The sequence below is a fragment of the Lutjanus erythropterus genome, chromosome 19 (assembly GCF_056507025.1).
Source record: "Lutjanus erythropterus isolate fLutEry1 chromosome 19, fLutEry1.hap2, whole genome shotgun sequence".
NCBI lineage: Eukaryota > Metazoa > Chordata > Actinopteri > Lutjaniformes > Lutjanidae > Lutjanus > Lutjanus erythropterus.
Window position 1 is genome coordinate 3,738,361 of NC_139335.1, and position 18,086 is coordinate 3,756,446.

At 38.9% G+C, this 18,086-nt stretch overlaps 1 protein-coding gene across 1 annotated transcript; it reads right to left on the bottom strand.

The window, feature by feature from the left end:
• Positions 1 to 6,082: 6,082 nt before the first annotated feature.
• pigq (phosphatidylinositol glycan anchor biosynthesis, class Q) lies at positions 6,083 to 17,553 on the bottom strand. Its single transcript, XM_084743972.1, has 14 exons — positions 17,425 to 17,553; positions 16,449 to 16,641; positions 15,847 to 16,033; positions 15,356 to 15,570; positions 14,897 to 15,093; positions 14,319 to 14,450; positions 13,936 to 14,056; positions 13,417 to 13,543; positions 13,075 to 13,228; positions 9,601 to 9,712; positions 9,417 to 9,497; positions 7,700 to 7,814; positions 7,389 to 7,450; positions 6,083 to 6,857 (listed from the first exon to the last, which is right to left on the bottom strand). Exons 2-14 carry the CDS (start codon positions 16,599 to 16,601, stop codon positions 6,705 to 6,707), a joined length of 1,809 nt encoding a protein of 602 aa, XP_084600098.1. The 5' UTR covers positions 16,602 to 16,641; positions 17,425 to 17,553; the 3' UTR covers positions 6,083 to 6,704.
• Positions 17,554 to 18,086: the final 533 nt, after the last annotated feature.

The window sequence follows — 18,086 nt, forward strand, 5'->3', positions numbered from 1 at the left end:
TCACTCCAAGCCCCGCCTCCAACCCAACGATTGGACGTCGATTCCACGGGCACATACGTGGCGGCGTACATTGGTCGAGCAAAACGTCAATCAAAGTTTGCTGTCAACAACACGCAGATGGTGAGGGGAACAACAAAGATGAATCATTTCTCACTGAATACAGAACAATGGCAAAAAAGACATCTTATCATGTGGATAAAACATGATTAAATCAAAGCTCTGAAATGTCTTTTTACTGTTTAAGTTAAATTCTTATACTCTGAGAAGGGCTTAAGTAAAAATAAAGACAGTTTGGGGGGAATTTATTTTGCCTTTTTACAGCCAATACGATATTATCCTGTCAGTTTCATTTGTGAGCATTAGAGCCTGATCGATATGGGACTTTTGAGAACGGATATCAAGGTTAGTGGAAAAAAATCACCAGTTACTGATATAATACATTTTAAGACCTTTTCTATCAAACAAAATAAGATAAAAGAGAACTTTATTAATCCTGAGGGAAATGCTTTTGCCAGACTGTTAAATTACAGTAGAATAACAACAACAGAACATCAAATAAGTGAAACATGAATATAAAATATAAAGTTTATTCCATGTGGACTCTGCACCAACATGACAATACAAAGCTACTCAGAAAGCTGCTTTTTTAAACTAACAACTTTATTGAAGAAATTTAAGTTAGCATGTAAAATAACTGAACATATGCATTCGCAACCAATTATAGGAAGGAACAGTTAAGAAAATTAATAAAAATTTAACATCAGCATCAGTTAGTTGTTTTTATAGTTTCAGTCAATTAGGGGCAGGTTACAAAACAAGACTCATAGTGTCTGCACATATACGTGCTGGGAAGCTCTTGTGCTAATAAGTGTTTCCCCTATATACAAAACAAAACAAAACAAAACAAAACAAACAAACAAACAAAACAACAATCAACTGGTGTCAACTGCACATACAATCTCTGGGAATTCTACACATCCTGGCATTTTTGTCCACCATCGCTGCAACTTTTCCAGACATTTGACCAACCATTGTAGCTTCCCGTGAGTTCCACTAATCATAGCTGTCCCTCGAGCAAAAATCAAACATGTACATTTCAATTAACTGACTAGAGGTTTCATTATTTATTACTATATTGTATTTTGCAGTTTTATTCTAATTGAAACAATCTGCCAAAAAAAAAAAAAATGCCTACAAACTTTGCAACATGCATCACATTTTTTGTATATGTATATTTATTGTATGCAGATCCAACACACCAAACAGCATTCCTGAAATGTTGGGCTGCTCCTTGAAAATTCAGGTTTTGTGTTGGTACAAATTATTTTCTAATATGACTGATGGAGCATGAAATTAAACGAACAAGAAATCAGAGCTGATAATGTTAGATTCAGTGCAATTTTCTCTTTTAAAACACTAATAAAACTGATTTGAGGGGGAATAATATGTTTTTTTGCCATTTCTTCCTGTGATTTGAAGGAGGAACATGAATGGTATTATGAAATGTGTTGTAGGCTACAGTAGTAGGCTGTGCTGTGTTTGTGTGTGTTTGATGCTATCTGTTTCAAATCTGTTTATGTAACATTATGACTCACCTCTCTTTAGATTTGCCAGAACAATCTCCTGAGGATGAACGCCTCCACACACGTAATAAATGAAGCATACAGACTTTTGTTGGCTGCAACAGCTTGAATGAGATCATTAAAGATAATATGATGAGTAAAACACATTTAAAGTGGCAGCGGTTTTGTAATGTATCATTATTTCTGCAAGATCTGTTCATTCCTTTGGAGCTCACTACAGTGCAAACTCTTGAAAATAGGTAGTGATTGATCAATTGATTGATTGGGTTAGAATTAATTAAAGTTGATATATGTCTTTCTCTTTGCATGGTAGAGTCTTAAATTGCATTTGTAGATGCAGCAACAAACTGTGTTTACTGACAACAGTTTTCCAAAGTGTTCCTGCGCCCATGTAGTGTCCTTTATACGATGATGTGGGTTTTTAATGCAGTTTTTAATGCTGTGCTGCCTGAGGGGTCAAAGGTCACAGACATTCAGTGTTGGTTTTCAGCCTTGCTCCTTATGTGCAGAGATTTCTCTGGATTCTCTCAATCTTTTAATGACATTATGATTATAGATGGTGAAATCTCTAAATTTCTCCAGTTTTGTGTTGAGAAACGTTGTTCTTAAACTGTTGGACTTTTTACAGTTTTTCCACAGAGTGGTGAACCTCACCGCATCCATGCTTGTGAACAACTGAGCCTTTCGAGGACACCCCTTTAATACCCAATAATGATGCTGTCACCTGTTACCAGTTCACCTGTTCACCTGTGAAATGCTCCAAACAGGTGTTTTCTGACCATTCTGCAACTTTCTCAGTCTTTTGTTGCTCCTCTCCCAACTTTTTTGAAATGTGTTGCAGGAATCAAATTCAAAATGAGTGTATATGAGCAAAAAACAATAAGTTTAGTCAGTTTGAACATTAAGTATCTCGTCTTCGCACTGTATTCAGTTGAATACAAGTCGAAAAGTATTTGCAAATCATTCATTCTGTTGAGATGATTTACACAGCATCCCAACATTTTGGCACTGGGGCTGTAAAACTTACTGTTTTGTGCCACAAATTGTTTGTTGCTTTTTTTCCCCCTGAAAAGCTTCAGCCTAATTATAAAAGGGAAGTGATTTCCCCTTAATTGCTTTCTGGGCCATTGTTAGAACAAGAACCCTGAATGCTTAAAAGAATTTGAATTATTTGTAGCATCAAACCTTTACATGCACACACAATTAACAAGCAGAGGATAAACTGCACACATTAAAGCAATTAAACGTAATTATGAGCCATAAAAATCATTCTGTGTAATTACTGCAACATAAAAAACTCAAAAAGAATTATGAATCAAAATGTGGTCATCAGTCTCTGGAAATATTATTACCCAGATCCATATGAAATTGTGCTACTGTCACGAATGACAATTTGTACAAACATCCCCACCTTTAATATCATACTACTACTCCTATAATCTACAGGATTTATAAAATATTGTAAATATAAAAAAACAATCACAGGATTACTGTAAGACTGGAAGCGTGCGTGCTGCAGCGGCATCCAGGGGGATTTTGATTGTAGTTTATGTTTAAATAAAACCCATTAAATCTAAGCACACAGATTCTGTTTGGAATTAATTATTAATGGAGCAGCCCCACGTTTTGTCTGTTATTGACAGCATAGAGTAGATTAAATCATGTAAGACTGTCGTGATTTCCATCCCAATTCTTTTATTAGCTGCTTATGAACAGATAAGAGCAGATCATCTGAAAAGAAGAGACATCAGTGCGTTAAATAGGTAAAAATTTTATTAAATGGCAATGAGACATTTAGAACATCTAAACAGGGGATGATCAAGTAAAAGGTTAACACAATATAATAAAACAAACAGAAATAATTCACATAAAAGAAACTGTTTAGAATTTGGGAAATCATCTTGCTTGCTGTCTCTGCTAACCAAGCTAGTGTTAGCGTTAGCTGATTACTTCGTGTTCCCTAAACTTAACTAACCTGGCCCTGCGGGGCTGGTAACCTATAATCGCCCCAGCTCCACTGTCTTGGTCAAATATGGTTTCCTCTGGCTCCAAAAACCCAAGTTGGCAGCAGCCAAAAAAACCAAACAAGGGGCGTCAAAGTGGTGGTCCACAAACTAATGGCTGACATCACAATGACTTCGTCCACTTCTTTTATAACTTACAGTCTATTGTCCAGGACAAAGATTGGCCACAAAGTGTTTAGTTTATTTAGGCTTAAAAGGTGATCTGAATTCAGATACGTTATCCAGAAAAGGAAAATACATGTTAATGCCAGGTGTAAACGCTACATGAACGTAACATGATTGTAGTCTGGCTTGTATTGTGTTTGGATCTTAGGTAGGTGTAAACGCAATCTGTTCAACAATCTGGACAGTGTATCCTGATACAGATCACATTTTAATACCAGGTATAAACGGAGCGCTTCTGAAACTGCTGTCAGACGTGCTCCTCTCGAGCCAAAACCACAAATGTTGAACTTTTTCTTTGACTGTGAGCTGCTTCAGGTTGATTGTTATAAAGGATACAAGGACAACATTTAATTTAAACTGACATAAATTGGCACATAAATGGAAAAAAAATGCTGTCAAACTGAACACAAGCAGAATCATTTCACTAAAGGATTTACTTTATACCATAACAGTTCAGTTTAAGTGTTTGTCTCTCTCTGTAAATTATGGTCTGTCAAATACTTCCAATATAAATTAAATATGGCAATATATGAACCTAAAATAAAACAAAAAATCATTTAATTTTTACTAAAACACTTTTAAGATAAAAAAAATCATTTTTAAAGACATAAAAAATCAGTTTGTCCAGTTAGTATCATTTAAAGACTCTTCCTAATAATTTAATAATATAAAAGATTACAACTATCCACATGGTCAGTGCAGTTAATGCATAAATGCCTGATTTCACCTTTGTTAGTGGACCCAGGCTTTAAAATCTATGGAGTGGGTCTTGAGTTAAGATTTTTCTTGAAGTGCTGTTATCAAGATCAAATTGATTTTCACACTACATACCGAGTCAGCTTGCTCATTTGATGACTCTTTTTTTTTAACTTGTGCTACTGTAACGCTATGTTTTAGCATTTAGCATTATCCCATAATGGTCTGAAAACTGTTCCCTTTAACACGACTTGTAAAATCCTTCTCCTCTGGTCACGGAGTTATTAAAACCAAAAGGTTTATCCTCTGGGTGGTAGGGCTGCACCAAATGCCATGTTTTGTGTGACATTGGATCACACAAGACTGAAACGATCCAATCTTTTTACATTCTGAGATATCTTGTGTAAAGAAGTTGTCAGCTTGTCCTAAAGGTGGCGCTACATGTAAGCTCATGGAGTGTCCAAAATAGGAAGTGTTTACCCTGTGGGGAGGATGAATGTAAAAAAAAAGTTGCATATGTTTGATTGTGAGAGGTATGTCTCTGTTGGTTTTTTGTTATACTGGCACATATGTAACTAACTTGATGTTACTCAAGATAATCCACACATCCTCTTGTGAGCAGTTTTATGTGGGAACTATTTTCTTTATATGGTAGAATCTACTGGAACTGCTCTCTTTCTACTGGACAGACAGTAGTTTCCACGTGAAACTGCTCACAACAAGGTCAGTGGATTATCTTGAGTAACCAGGTCACGATTTCTGGAAAGAGACATTGCTTACTTTACAGTGTTATTCAGTTCCACTGTATGGGACAGAAAGCAAACACCTTTATGGCTGAAGTCTGCAACTCACATCAAAACTATCTAGTTGGATAAATAGCACTACAGGTGTGGGGAAAAATATGTATTTTTGATTTGGGGTGAACTGTCCCTTTAAATCGTGTCTGTGTTAACTACAGTAGATGTTTGCGGATCATACAAATGGACAATTTCACGGGAAAAATAAGGCAGGCAGTTTTGGTCCTTCATTGGGAAAAATATGATGGAGTCTTAAGTTCTCATATTTAATTTACAATTCCCAAAAAGTTGGGAAGCTGCATAAAACCTAAACAAAAACAGAATGCAGTGCTTTGCAAATTCTCTTCAACTTGTACTGAATACAGTGCAAAGAAAAGATATTTCATGTTCAGACTGATTGTTTTTTGTAAATATACACTCATTCTGAATCTGATGCCTGCAACATATTTCAAAAAAAGTTAGGACAAGGGCAACAAAAGACTGGGAAAGTTCTCAAAAAACACCTGTTTGGAACTTTCCACGGGTAAACAGGTTACAGGTGACAGTATCATACACGATTTGGAGCAACACATGCTGCAATCCAAATGTCTTTTTCAGAGACATCCCTGCTTATTTCAGCGAGACAATGCTGAGACACATTATGCGTGTCTTCCAACAGTGTGGCTTCGTGGTAAAAGAGTTCAGGTACTAGACTGGCCTGCGAGAAATAGAAAAGAATTTAGCAATTCCTAAACTGAGTGTTGTTAAAAGAAAAAGGGATGTATCACAGTGGTAAACAGGCTCCTGTCCCAAGTTTTTTTGGATCATTTTGCAGGCCTCAAATTCAGAATGAGTGCATATTTACACCAAACAATCAGTTTAAACATTAAATATCTTGTCTTTGTACTGAACTCATCTGAATATAGGTGAAAAAGTTTTTGCAAATCGTTGCATTCTATTTTTATTTATGTTTTGCATGGTGTCCAAGCTTTTTCAAAATTAGGGTTTGTAATTTCTCACCTCAACAGCAACAACAACAACAACAAAAAATGCCCAATGTCATCACAAATGAAGGATATATGAAGATAAGAGGATTATCATTATGCTCTGGACATCATTTTAAGATCACAGTTCTTACATCAGGACATGACTTCTTGCTGGTTTTTAGGTTTGACGTTACCATGTTCGCTGCGCTCAGAAACACTGACTCATTCTTGTTCTTCTTCAAGCTGTGGTGAATCGGCAGCTTCAGTCTTTCTGTGACATTCTTCATGCATTCAACATGAAAGCGTATCTCAAAGGTCTTTGTACCAAATCCACCCTTGTTTCCCATTTCCCCTCTTTCCCTCCATCTTTCTGTCTCCATCTCATTATTTATTCAGTCACTTCCCTTTCCTCTGTCCCCTCATTTCTCATTTTTTCTTTTTCTCCGGTTTGCTTACATTTCTGTCTGACGGTTCTCAGTCAGTCTTGGTGGTTTTTTGTCTCCAGGGGTAAATCAGCTCCCCGACAAACAGTTTCTTGGCCAGGGCAGCCCATGAGTCTTTGGGGTAACAGCTGTAAGTCGGGGTGCGGTAGGTCTGAATCACTGTGCTGCACTTTATAGGGTTAATCTGAGGAGGAAGACATAAGAGCATTTTTAAAAATGATTTGTTATTATTGCTGCTATTATCATTATTGTTATTACTACCATCAACAATATTATTATGTAGTGTTCCACGTATGCCTTGAAACTCTCAATAAATAAAACAGTGAAAAAAAAAAAGATTTAGGAAAACATGGTTTGGGTTAGAACTGGTTACAAATATAGACGTATAGAGGTTATGATGCACATTTTAGTTAATGAAATATTAAAATTTTATTTTTGCTCGGGGTTGAGGCTGCACATTTTTACGGTTGGAGACAGTGAGATTCAATTTAGGCCTACAACAATGATAAATGGAAACTGAAAAATAATGGTTATTTATTTCCATACAGGTATGGGAGAAAGGCCAAAGAGCCACATGTGGCTCTGCAGCAGCAGGATGCAGAACCTCGGGTTAGAAAAAGAACTAGATTTTGGAAATACTCCTCAGCTGGAGGAAACTAGATCAACTTGCCAACATAAAGTTATATTTAAACAGAGACGAATTGTTACTCCTCACCTCCATCAGCAGGTGAAGGGCTGTCCCAGGCTCCTCACACAGTACCCTGAACTTCACACCCTCTGTAAAATACACAACACACACATCAATTAGATGACAGGTCTATTGTGTATGATTTTTAATCACACCATCCATTCGTTCATACCTGCAGATACCTGCATTTCTAGTTTTTGTTTAATTTGCTACAAAGCTTGTTGGGTCTCGTCAGCATAAAATTAAGTCCAAAAAGAAAACAACTTGCTTTCATCTTGATAAGACTGATTTGAGCATTATTACACAAATAAAGCAGAGAGACAATAAATGTGACGTACCTGCCAGTCTGTAGGACCGAAAGACACGGAGGCCCACAGCGAACAGAGGGAAGGAGTTAATGAAGTCCACACTGAGGTGGAGGACTCCCTGGAACAGCACCACCACCAGCCGCAGCTGCACAAAACAGACACACAAGGGTTAAAAACAAACACGTCCTACTGGATTCAAATAGCGCTGGAGTCACATATTAAACTAGTTCTGAAATGTTGTTAAATTAATTGGAAAGTATAAAAAAAAAGCTTTCCAATCCATTAATCTTCTAGTGGACATGTTCCCAGTTTGCATTAAGTGAACAAACTGAAGCACACATTTCATGATTTATTTACAGGGATACTCCAAGAAGCTATTTTTAACTATCAAACACAGCCTGTGCAGATTTTAAAGGTGGTGAAGAAGCTATTTGTGGCTTCTTCACAAATAGCGACTGCCGTCATCTTAAGTTCATGTCAGTTAAAAGGGATTGCAATGGTGACAAATTTTCACGGTGGTCAAAAATCATAAATAATGTTTAACTGGCCGCTAAATAAATAATTCAGTATTTCACAACAGCAGTATAATCCCTGATCAATGTGACGACGGCTCTGAAACAGCATTTACAGGTCTGTAATTTCCTGATAATTTCCAAAGACGTTTAACGAGAAGAACATTTGGTGCTTATTGTCAGGAAGACAGAGACTAAGTCAGTGTGTCCAGAGGAAATTTCCCTGAAGAACTTAAAAGAAAACATAACTGAATGACTAACTCAATAAACAAAATAGGAAAAATCCAAATAATTCAACATTTCGGAGAGTTTCTGTGAAGGGTTGTTATCAAGGAGTACACTGATTCATGACTTCAGTACTAGAATCCCGTTTACAGCTACAGATGTGGGCAGTGACTCAGAGGTCTAGAACCAGGTTGTAGGACACTCTGTTGTAACTGATATCAGCTGCTGTTCTCATTAAAGTGTCTTATAGAAGCCCATTCCTGCCAATGTGATAAAAAAAGATCTTGTAAGTCACTATAATGAGAAACTTTATGAAAGTAGTGATTTAATATCTCAGAAAAATGACTTAGGCCCTATTTGCACAGGACTAGTGTTACCTGGGGAACACCAGTAATTTGTAAAATTACAGATGTTGTCTGTGATCTTAATCCCGTGGGAATCTGCCACGTCACATATCCAGAGATAATGCTTATACTGTGTCAATGTGCTACATGAAACACAGGCCTCCAGGTAATACTAAAGCTCTGTTTGTGCAGGACTAGTATCTCAAAATGACGACTTAGTAGCCAAAAGTAATGACGTACTGAATTATGCTGTTCCCGACAAAATGTGTTTTTTAGTCAAATCAGATTTGTCCATCCAATACAAGTACTCAACAATCTGTTCTTATTTTCCTGTTCAGTGTCGACAAGTATGTTTTAATGTCTTCCTTCGTCGTCTGCTGTGCTGCTGCAGTTCACAGCCCTGCATCACCTGACCTGCACGCTTGAATTAAAGGTTTATTTCGACCAAACCAGAGCTGGTGATTGTTAAAACAGTTAAATCCAAGACGTTTTTGATTTTGTTTCTGTTGAGTTTGAACGAACTTGAAAAGGAGAGCAACAAATCAGCTTTTTGTGGTTAAACAAAACTCTTCACTCTAGTGATCCTTTTCATAATGTTGTCAGACACTTAAAATTTTTTTGATCACATTGGCAGAAGTTAGTGTCCTGAGTTGTGACTCATCTTACCAGAGTGAAGACCAGGTAGTAGAGAGCGGTGGTGGGCAGCAGGAACAGCAGGATGGTGAACAGCAGCGTTCCAATGAAGAGCTGAAGCACCACAAAAACAAACACAGTAAACATCTGTATCTCTGTGAAGACCACCGTGTTGTGTGTGTGTGTGTGTGTGTGTGTGTGTGTGTGTGTGTGTTACCTGGTCCAGGTCATAGGAGCAGGAGTCCACCCTCTGCCGCAGGACGTTCCACTTCTTCCCTCTGAAGAGCCTCCACAGAGATGAGAGGCCGTAGATCTTCAGACAGTAGAGCCTGACACACACACACACACACACACACACACACACACACACACACACACACACACACACACACACACAAATAACAATCACAAAATTAAAAACAGCTAAATGACTAGAGGGGGTTAGAGGCTACAGAAACGGGGAGAGTGACAGAACTGGGTTTCTATTAACCAGGCCTGGAAATAAGTATTGAGCATTTCAGTATTGGTAATATATAAGTATTGGCAATTTATTTTCTTTATCACTGAGTCAATATGCAGCTTAACAGAAAGTTATATTTAAATTCCTCCACTTTCAGGAGTGGTGTCCCTTCTAAGAAATTAACCAACCAATTAAATTTATTTAAATGCAAAAGAAACCAATCTAGCGCCAAACAACAAACCTTAAGACTTCTTCTTCAGGAGAAGTTTGTTTAAAGAAAACCATCTCTGAGCGCCTGTAACGTACACTGAATCTGTGAGATGTCAGTGTTGGAGGAGTAAATCACAGGGAGCTTTCTAAAGCTAATTCTGAAGTACAAATAGAGCTCTTGTGGTGGCAGCAGCAGGAGATATTTTTAGTCCAGCCATACAGATTTAATAAGTTACTCCGACAAAGCTTCTTAGACCGAATTTAAACGCACACTTGCACATATTCCAAGAGCTGTTGGAGCATAAATATGTAACAAGGAAAGTGGGTAATATTTCATTATGCACCACGGGCGAGGGAGCCAAGCTATCTTTAGAGCAAATGCATAATTTAGTCAATCCTCTCTCCTCCAGCATCCAAGACTATTATCACAGTGTTCAGCCTTCCATCGCACCACACGGCGACTCAACAGAGCTCCACGTTGGTCCATTAGGCCTCCTGGTTTAAAATCAATGAGGTGAGAGTCATCTTAACAGCCATGATTTAACAATAATAAGAATTAGAATACACCAGATTGATCCTTCAATCTCCAAATAGAAATTACCATAACAGGTCATGTTATCAAATTACAGGAGATTAAAAATTATACAACAAAAGGAGCCAGTGACATGATTCAAACTATATTTAGATCTTTCTGAGCTACTAAACTATACAGTAGATGTTTTAGATTAAAACAACAGCTATGTTCTGCCACATATGTCAACCACATGGAGGCGCATTCTCTGGGCAGGGCCGTCACAGTCATGACATTTCAGTTGAAAATTAACTGCCACACAAATAATGGTGATTAATGATTTAATTTACTTTTTGTGCTAATTTTATGCTGCCCTCATCATTTATTTATTCAAATCCTCAGAGGGAGAACCCTCATTTACGATGGTGCCAAGATACAGACAACTAACAGTCCCTAAAAAGAAGCTTTCCTGCAAATTTGAACAATCATTGTAGCTTCCTGTGAGTTATTCTCAAAAAGGTAAAAGTCCAGCAACACTTGTAACATGTTGAATAACTTCTATTTCAGACCATCAGGGTCAAGACCAGAGCTGAAACATGTTGGTCTGAAAATAAAGTTGTTCGATGTACTTCAAGTGTTGCTGGAGTTTTACCTTTATCAGCCCTTTTCCTATTCTCTGTGCACCTCGGAAGCAGGTGATGTTGTGCCAGAAACCCCTACTTGCTTCTACGATCTTCTTTTATTCTACCAGATATATCTTCAGTGACTGTAGTGAAAAACACAGGAGAAGCAGACGACTTGAGCAAACTGTGTCCACCAGCTGAGGCAGGCTGAAGGAAACAACTTGAAGCACTAAATTATTTTATACAGCTGTCTGACCCGGTTATGCAACAGTGACGTAAAACAAAACATCCTGTTCTGCAAGTCGGATTCGGCTGATTTATGTGTTGTCGTACCAGTTATAATTGAGGGGATAATAACAATGGTATTCTCTGCTTCCTTTCAAGCCAAAACACATCACAGCTACTTTTACTGTCTGCATGACTTCTTGGGCTTTTGAATTTAGTGGGTGTTCTACTGCAAAAAAATAGGCTTCTTCTGCTGTTGTTATTCTGGGCTCATTTCCTAAACCATATGTCTGTTTTCTGTTTTCCGACAGCTGATTCCCAGTGAGAAGAATCTCTGCATATTTTAGGACTTAAGTTGCTTCCAAAAGTACAATTTAGGTAGAGCTGCAGAGATTAGTCAATCAATGAATTAGTTGTCAAGTAATAAGTTAATCGGCAGCTATTTTCAGGGTTCCTTCACCTTTTCTGAAGTCGATTTTGGGCACTTTTCAAGGTGAAGGTGAAGGTCAAGACCAAGAATTTTAAAGGAGCATTTTCAACCTTTTCCAGCACTTTACAGATGTGGTAAATTACACATTTATATATATAAAACTCAGAACGATTATTTCACTTTCATTTCATTTAATCAGATGTTATTGTGCTATAAACGACCAAAATTATGTTTCATGATCACATTCTACAACCAGGTGACAAAATCTGAACTACTTAGTCAGGCAGCGATTTATGATGAAAGTAATGCAATTATAATTTTAAGCACCAAAATCCAAAATCAAAGCACTTCTCATTAAACTTCGGTTTTTCCAGCATCTGTACAAACCCAGTATTTTGGTAATTGTTTAATCATTTTGAGTATTTTATTTCTTATTATTATTATTTCTGTTATTATTAATACCTCCCACTATGACCAGGGCCCAAAGAGGGAGTATTGTTATTCAGTCTGTTGTTCCATCACTTCAGTCCAGAGGAAGATATCTAAGCAAATACTTGGCAAATGCAACGAGTTTCAGTCAATCCTAACCAGTAAAAGCTTCCTAATGTCTTTCTAGATGTCCTGAACATGTAATCTAACACCAAGGTGAGGAAAATTTGTCCATGTGCAGATAAGATCATTTTCTATTTTAGACAGCTGCTCTCCTGGTGCAGATGGAGGCACTGTAATGGTTATCTTGTGCTCCCACAATGCCATTCAGAAATTTGAACGTATGGGTCAATGGGGAGCTGTAATTAAAATGTCTTTACAACAGCAACAGAGGAAGAAAAAAGGTTGGGAAAATATGCCCCCTGCAGGGAATGAAAGGGAACATCTCTCACAAATCCACAGTGAGTCACAATACAATACAACATTGTAATTGTAAGTATTTCTGAGTGTATTCACAGTAAGAAAATTAACCAGTGTGCACTTGGTTTGAAATGTAACTGCTGCTCATAACTGGAAAACATTACAATTAACTGTAATGTGGTCAGAGGTGTGTGTTCATACAGTATTTTACGACAGCTTTCAATACAGCCCAGCCAATCATAATCAAGAAGTGGAACTATCTGATTCATAAATTTGCACGGACGATACTTCTTAAACCAGAAACTTAAAAGTATGGTTCTCTGTTTTGTAGCATGTAAAAAACTGAACATAAGCTCGTGGTCGAACCTGTGCTTATGTCTCACCTGGCTCCGTAGACGTAGAAGCAGTAGATGTGGAAGGTGAGCAGGGCGACCATGTCAGAGAGCAGCGAGAGGGCAAAGGTCAGGCCCAGACAAGCTGACAGGCCTCCGTACCACAGGATCCCCTCAATGAAGGGTGACATCAGGTGGATGTAGCCTGGATGGAAAGATAACAGGTTGAGGTGAAAGTCTGAACAATGCAATGACCTCTGAAGCCTCTTGAGGGCACTACCAGGCCTTTATATCCAGTTTTCTGTTTTCTCTCAGGATGGAAATGTTCAGATATAAACAGAGAATATCAGTACGATATAAAGCCCTGAGTGTGTGTTTTGTGCTGCGACTCACTGATCCAGAGGTGAATGTGGTAGAGGAAGAAGCGGCCCAGAACCTGATCCAGGGCACGGTTCATCTTCAGCCCTGCTGGAGCTCCCATCAGCCACTGCAGCAGCTCCTCCAGCTCTTTAGCCACATGCTGAGGAGGAAACACAGGAGTTTAATGACAGGATGCAGAAATCTGACAACACAGTTCATCAGCAGTTTGCTCAGAAGTGTTTTTAATCAAACTATTTACAGGATCAATAATGAAGCATCAAGGTCAATATTTACTTGACTTGATTACTGCAATTAAATTCAATTTCTAAAGCTGAACCTTATCGCAGTAACAAGCTAAAGAACCTTGTTTTTGAATCACAGCATTGAGTCTCTGCATTGTTTTTACCAAAAATGTTGCATATTATGCCTTTTATGCTGCGTCTATCTCCAACCTTGGTATACAATCAGCCTGATAATGATCCAAATGAACAAAATGAAACAAGTCAGGTGTGAAAGACGCTCATTTTAACACGTGTAATGAGTCACACTTACATCAGCTGCAGGCACCAGTGTGTTGGCCAGCATGGTGATGTGGTTGTCCCTGTAGAGCCACGACATGAGCAACACGCCGAGAGCCACGTCCACAAGGATTGACACCAAAATGTTGGCTTTCCTACAGACAGACAAAGACATGAAGGAGAAGAAAATCAGGGGTGCCGCGTCACTTTGAGCACTGGTTCATCTGCTAGCAATGCAAGGTGAGGCAACTAAAATAAAATAATAATAAAACCTATATATACAGCTTTTGATTTAGATATGAAAGCTGCTGATGTTGAGGATCATCTGAGCTCTGCAAGAAGTTGGTTCACACATAATGTGTGCAGCACTGAACACATCAGTGTAAACCTCTTGATTCTGCCAGAGGATATCCTCACCTCATGAACTGTGTGTGTCCGGCGGCGGGTTTCACTGAGCTGAGCGTCCTCATGTGTTCAGTTCTGTAGCTGAGCTGGTCGCAGGTGGACAGCTTACTGGACAGGAAACGCAGCGGATAAAGACTGAAGATCCTAAAGATAATGAAAGTAACAATGATGGTGTTTAGAGCCGATGCGTGCTGACTTACGATGCCTGGATTTGACACATCAAATATAAACCAGTCATTCAAGGTTTGTCCAACTCCAGAGTTTTTATTTTTGATATTTGGACTGCAGTGCTAATTTTGTTGTCATATTTTTCCTTTAAGCATTTTCAAAACTTTCAAGATGTTGTATGAACCCTGTACAGTACAATTTGGTTATACATCTGTTGTAAAACTGATCAATAGCAGAGCATTATTTTAAGTGAAAGTGTTTTAAAGATTTACATCTTCAGTAGGAACCAGTGAGCTTGGAGGTGAGATCTACAGAGAGGACGTCAGAAAGTACGGAGAGATGGATGGATGGATGGATGGATGAACAGAGAGATGGACGAACACACTGGGTCTTTTCATGGTATTTGTTTCCTCTCTTCTCACCTGATGTTACAGATCCAGGTCCATATGGAGAGCAACCAGCTGATGAGCAGGCAGAGCGGTAAGGAGGCCTGTTTGAGCAGCTCCACGATAATGCTGGCCTCTCTGCCTTCAGACTGCCAGTGAGTCGACTTCAGCGGCCCGTCGTCATATTTGTCCATGAAGAACAGAGGCTGGCTGTGGGCCACCGTCTGGAACACCTGGACCACAGGAGAGCAGCACTGTGTTAGCAAAATCTGCTCTTGGCGTAAAATGTGAACACAATAGCTAAAATTATTGAGGATGCATATAATCAGGTCAGAGCGCTGGTTATCCCAGCTTTTTACTGAGTGGAGAAATTGAAATCAAAGGGAATCAGAGCAAAATAATGACTTTTTAGAAAAAATAAACAAACATTATGCTCAATTTAACCATTAAAAACATCTACTCTGCTGTGGTACACGACTGTATCCTGTCATGTACCTGTCTCAGCTCAGACGGTGGATCAGTTTTGGGGTCCGGAACGCCATTTTCAATTGGGTGAAGCTGCGAGAGCATCACCTTCCTCTGCTCATAGTGGACAAAGATCACCTTCTCCTCCTCATCCTGCTCTTCCTCATCACCTCCGGCCTCCCCATCACCGTCCTCAACCTTCTCATTCTTCTTCTTCTTCGTCTCTGGTTGAGTTGCTCTTCCATCTGGTTCGGACAAAGATAAATTCATTATTAACTCCTGAACAGAAAGTCCTCCTGACATTATGTAATTATTCACCAAAGATAATAAACAGAGTAATTCTGAATGAAATACAAGGACTGAGTGGAAACTGTGCTTTTGCACAACTTGGTAATGTTTCAAAATCCACAATTATTAACCTCTTCTGCTCCCTCCTCCCTACAACAGGGGGAACAGCAGGTCAACAGTATGTGCCACAGAGAAGTGATAAATATCTGAAAGCAGACGACGGAGGATCTTACTCTGATCCCGGTTGAGGACCTGGCAAGTGAAGCCCATCTTGCCGATCTCGCGGTGAATCTGGAGCCAGCGTTTCTGTGGGAAGATGGTGCTGAGGTCTCGGAGGAAGCTCTCCATGCCCTCCTGGCCCTCTTTGGGTAAACTCCACGAGCCCAGCACCGACAGCTCCACCCCACTCTGGGCCTTCATCTGAGGGAAAAACATGGAGGAGAGGAGTGAATGAGGAGGACTGTGGACCTCAAAGGACCCCGACTTTTTGGAAACAACATTTTTAAATTTGGTTCACGTTGAACAAATGTACTAATTTGATGTGTCACCTCCTGCTATCACCTGTGTTTGGATGAGGAAAAAGTGAAAAGTGACTTGCAAACAGGGTGAAAAATCTGGTTTTATTGTTAAAATATTTTACATTTTTTCATCCAGACAGTTAGAAGAGTCCTTGATGGGTGTTGTGAGTTTTTCAAAAATCACCTGGTATTTATCTTTCAGGAAACAGGATGCTTGGCTCTGTCACTCAAATACACATGAGAGGCACGAACTGGAGTTAAGTCTAACCCCAACCAGACGTGAGTGAACACAGAGGCTGGCCTGCTGCTGCACTGACCTGCTGGATGTACTGTTTGACCTGTACGGGGATGAACGGGTAGTGGATGACCGCCAGCACCACGGCAGAGTCATGGCCGGATATCCAGCGACCAACCAGCAGCCCGCTGTCAGCCCGGTTACAGCACTGCGGGAAGAAGATCTTCAGCACCATGACGACAGCTCAGTGTTCAGCCTCCAGCAGCTCTGATGATCTGATAAAAACAGAAAATAAAAAAAAAAACAGGACAGGTGATTATGATTCAGAGGATTGTAGGGGATCCCCCAGCAAAAGGAATTCTTGTACTCTAAATAACCTTTACAAACTATTTGTGCTATGATATGTTTACTTGTGCCACTTCTACATGCTGTTGTTTCCAGATGTGAAACCCAGCAACACTTTAAATGTATATAAAAATGAATTATAATAAACTAGATAATACCTGTCGTATGCCGAATTAAAGAGGGACTCCTTATTATTCATTAAAGATATTGTTGTTTGAAGAGCGTGCTTACAGATCAGCACAACAGCGGAGAAAATATTAAATTCCCAGATTCTCGTAGGGAGTTTCGTGGCCAAACGTATCTGACTAGACGGTTGACCTCATTTATTGCCCTTCACATATTGAGCTTGCAGCGTGTTGTTGTGGCAACATATAAAGCTCGAGGCAAGACTGCCATTGATGTCAATGACAGTAAAGTCAATTAGCAAGCTAGCACACGAAAGTAGGTTAGCTGTATTTTAAAACAAATGTGGGATTTTGCCGACGGAATAAGACGAATGTCCTACATATTTATATAAAAAAATGAATGAAAGAACAGCTTTAACGCCGATTGATTTCGTCTTACTCCAAGTTCACCACAGTCATTTAACCTACAGACTACAAAATGATATGTAACCTAATAATCTGAATGAGGCTGCATCACACGGCAGAGACGTGAAACTGTGTAACAACAGAGCAGACACAGGATATGTAAGAAGAAAACACATTGTTTACCTTCTTTAACGCCAACACAAGCTTTCACCTTCCATCAGCGCCGTCTAGCAGCGTAGAGAACGGAGCGGCGCCATATCTTTTGTTGACAGTCCAGTGCATAAAATGTTCCGGTGAGAAACACACGTTTATGTGTTCCTTTTATTATGACCGCCGAGTTTCACCAATATATAATATGTTATTATTTGTGAGGTTTCAGCCGGACTATGAAAAAAATATGATCATGAGTTTAAAATTGGTTTATTAAAATATAAGATATTTTATTGGGTCTCTTAAAATTTAACTTGGTATCTTTAATTTGAAACTAATAACCGGAAGTCTTGTCATTATACTATCGCCTCAAACTCTTATCTGACTTTGACGGGCGTTTAGCTGGTGACGTTACTGAATTCTACACCAGAAAAATATTAAAACTGTTCCATTATCAGCCACACTGATAATGAGTTTTAAAAAGCAAATATATCGAAAATAGTATGTTAGCCACTTAATTAAAGTCAACACTAGTCTTGCTGTTCGTGACTGTGACCACTAGAGGGCAGTGAAGACTCACGAATCTCGATACCCTCTATAGTCAGTTGTCAACTCTACCAGTAACAAGTTTATTTCTTTATTTATTTAACAGGGACAATGCACAGCTACTTAGCTGCACCAGATTTAGCTATAAG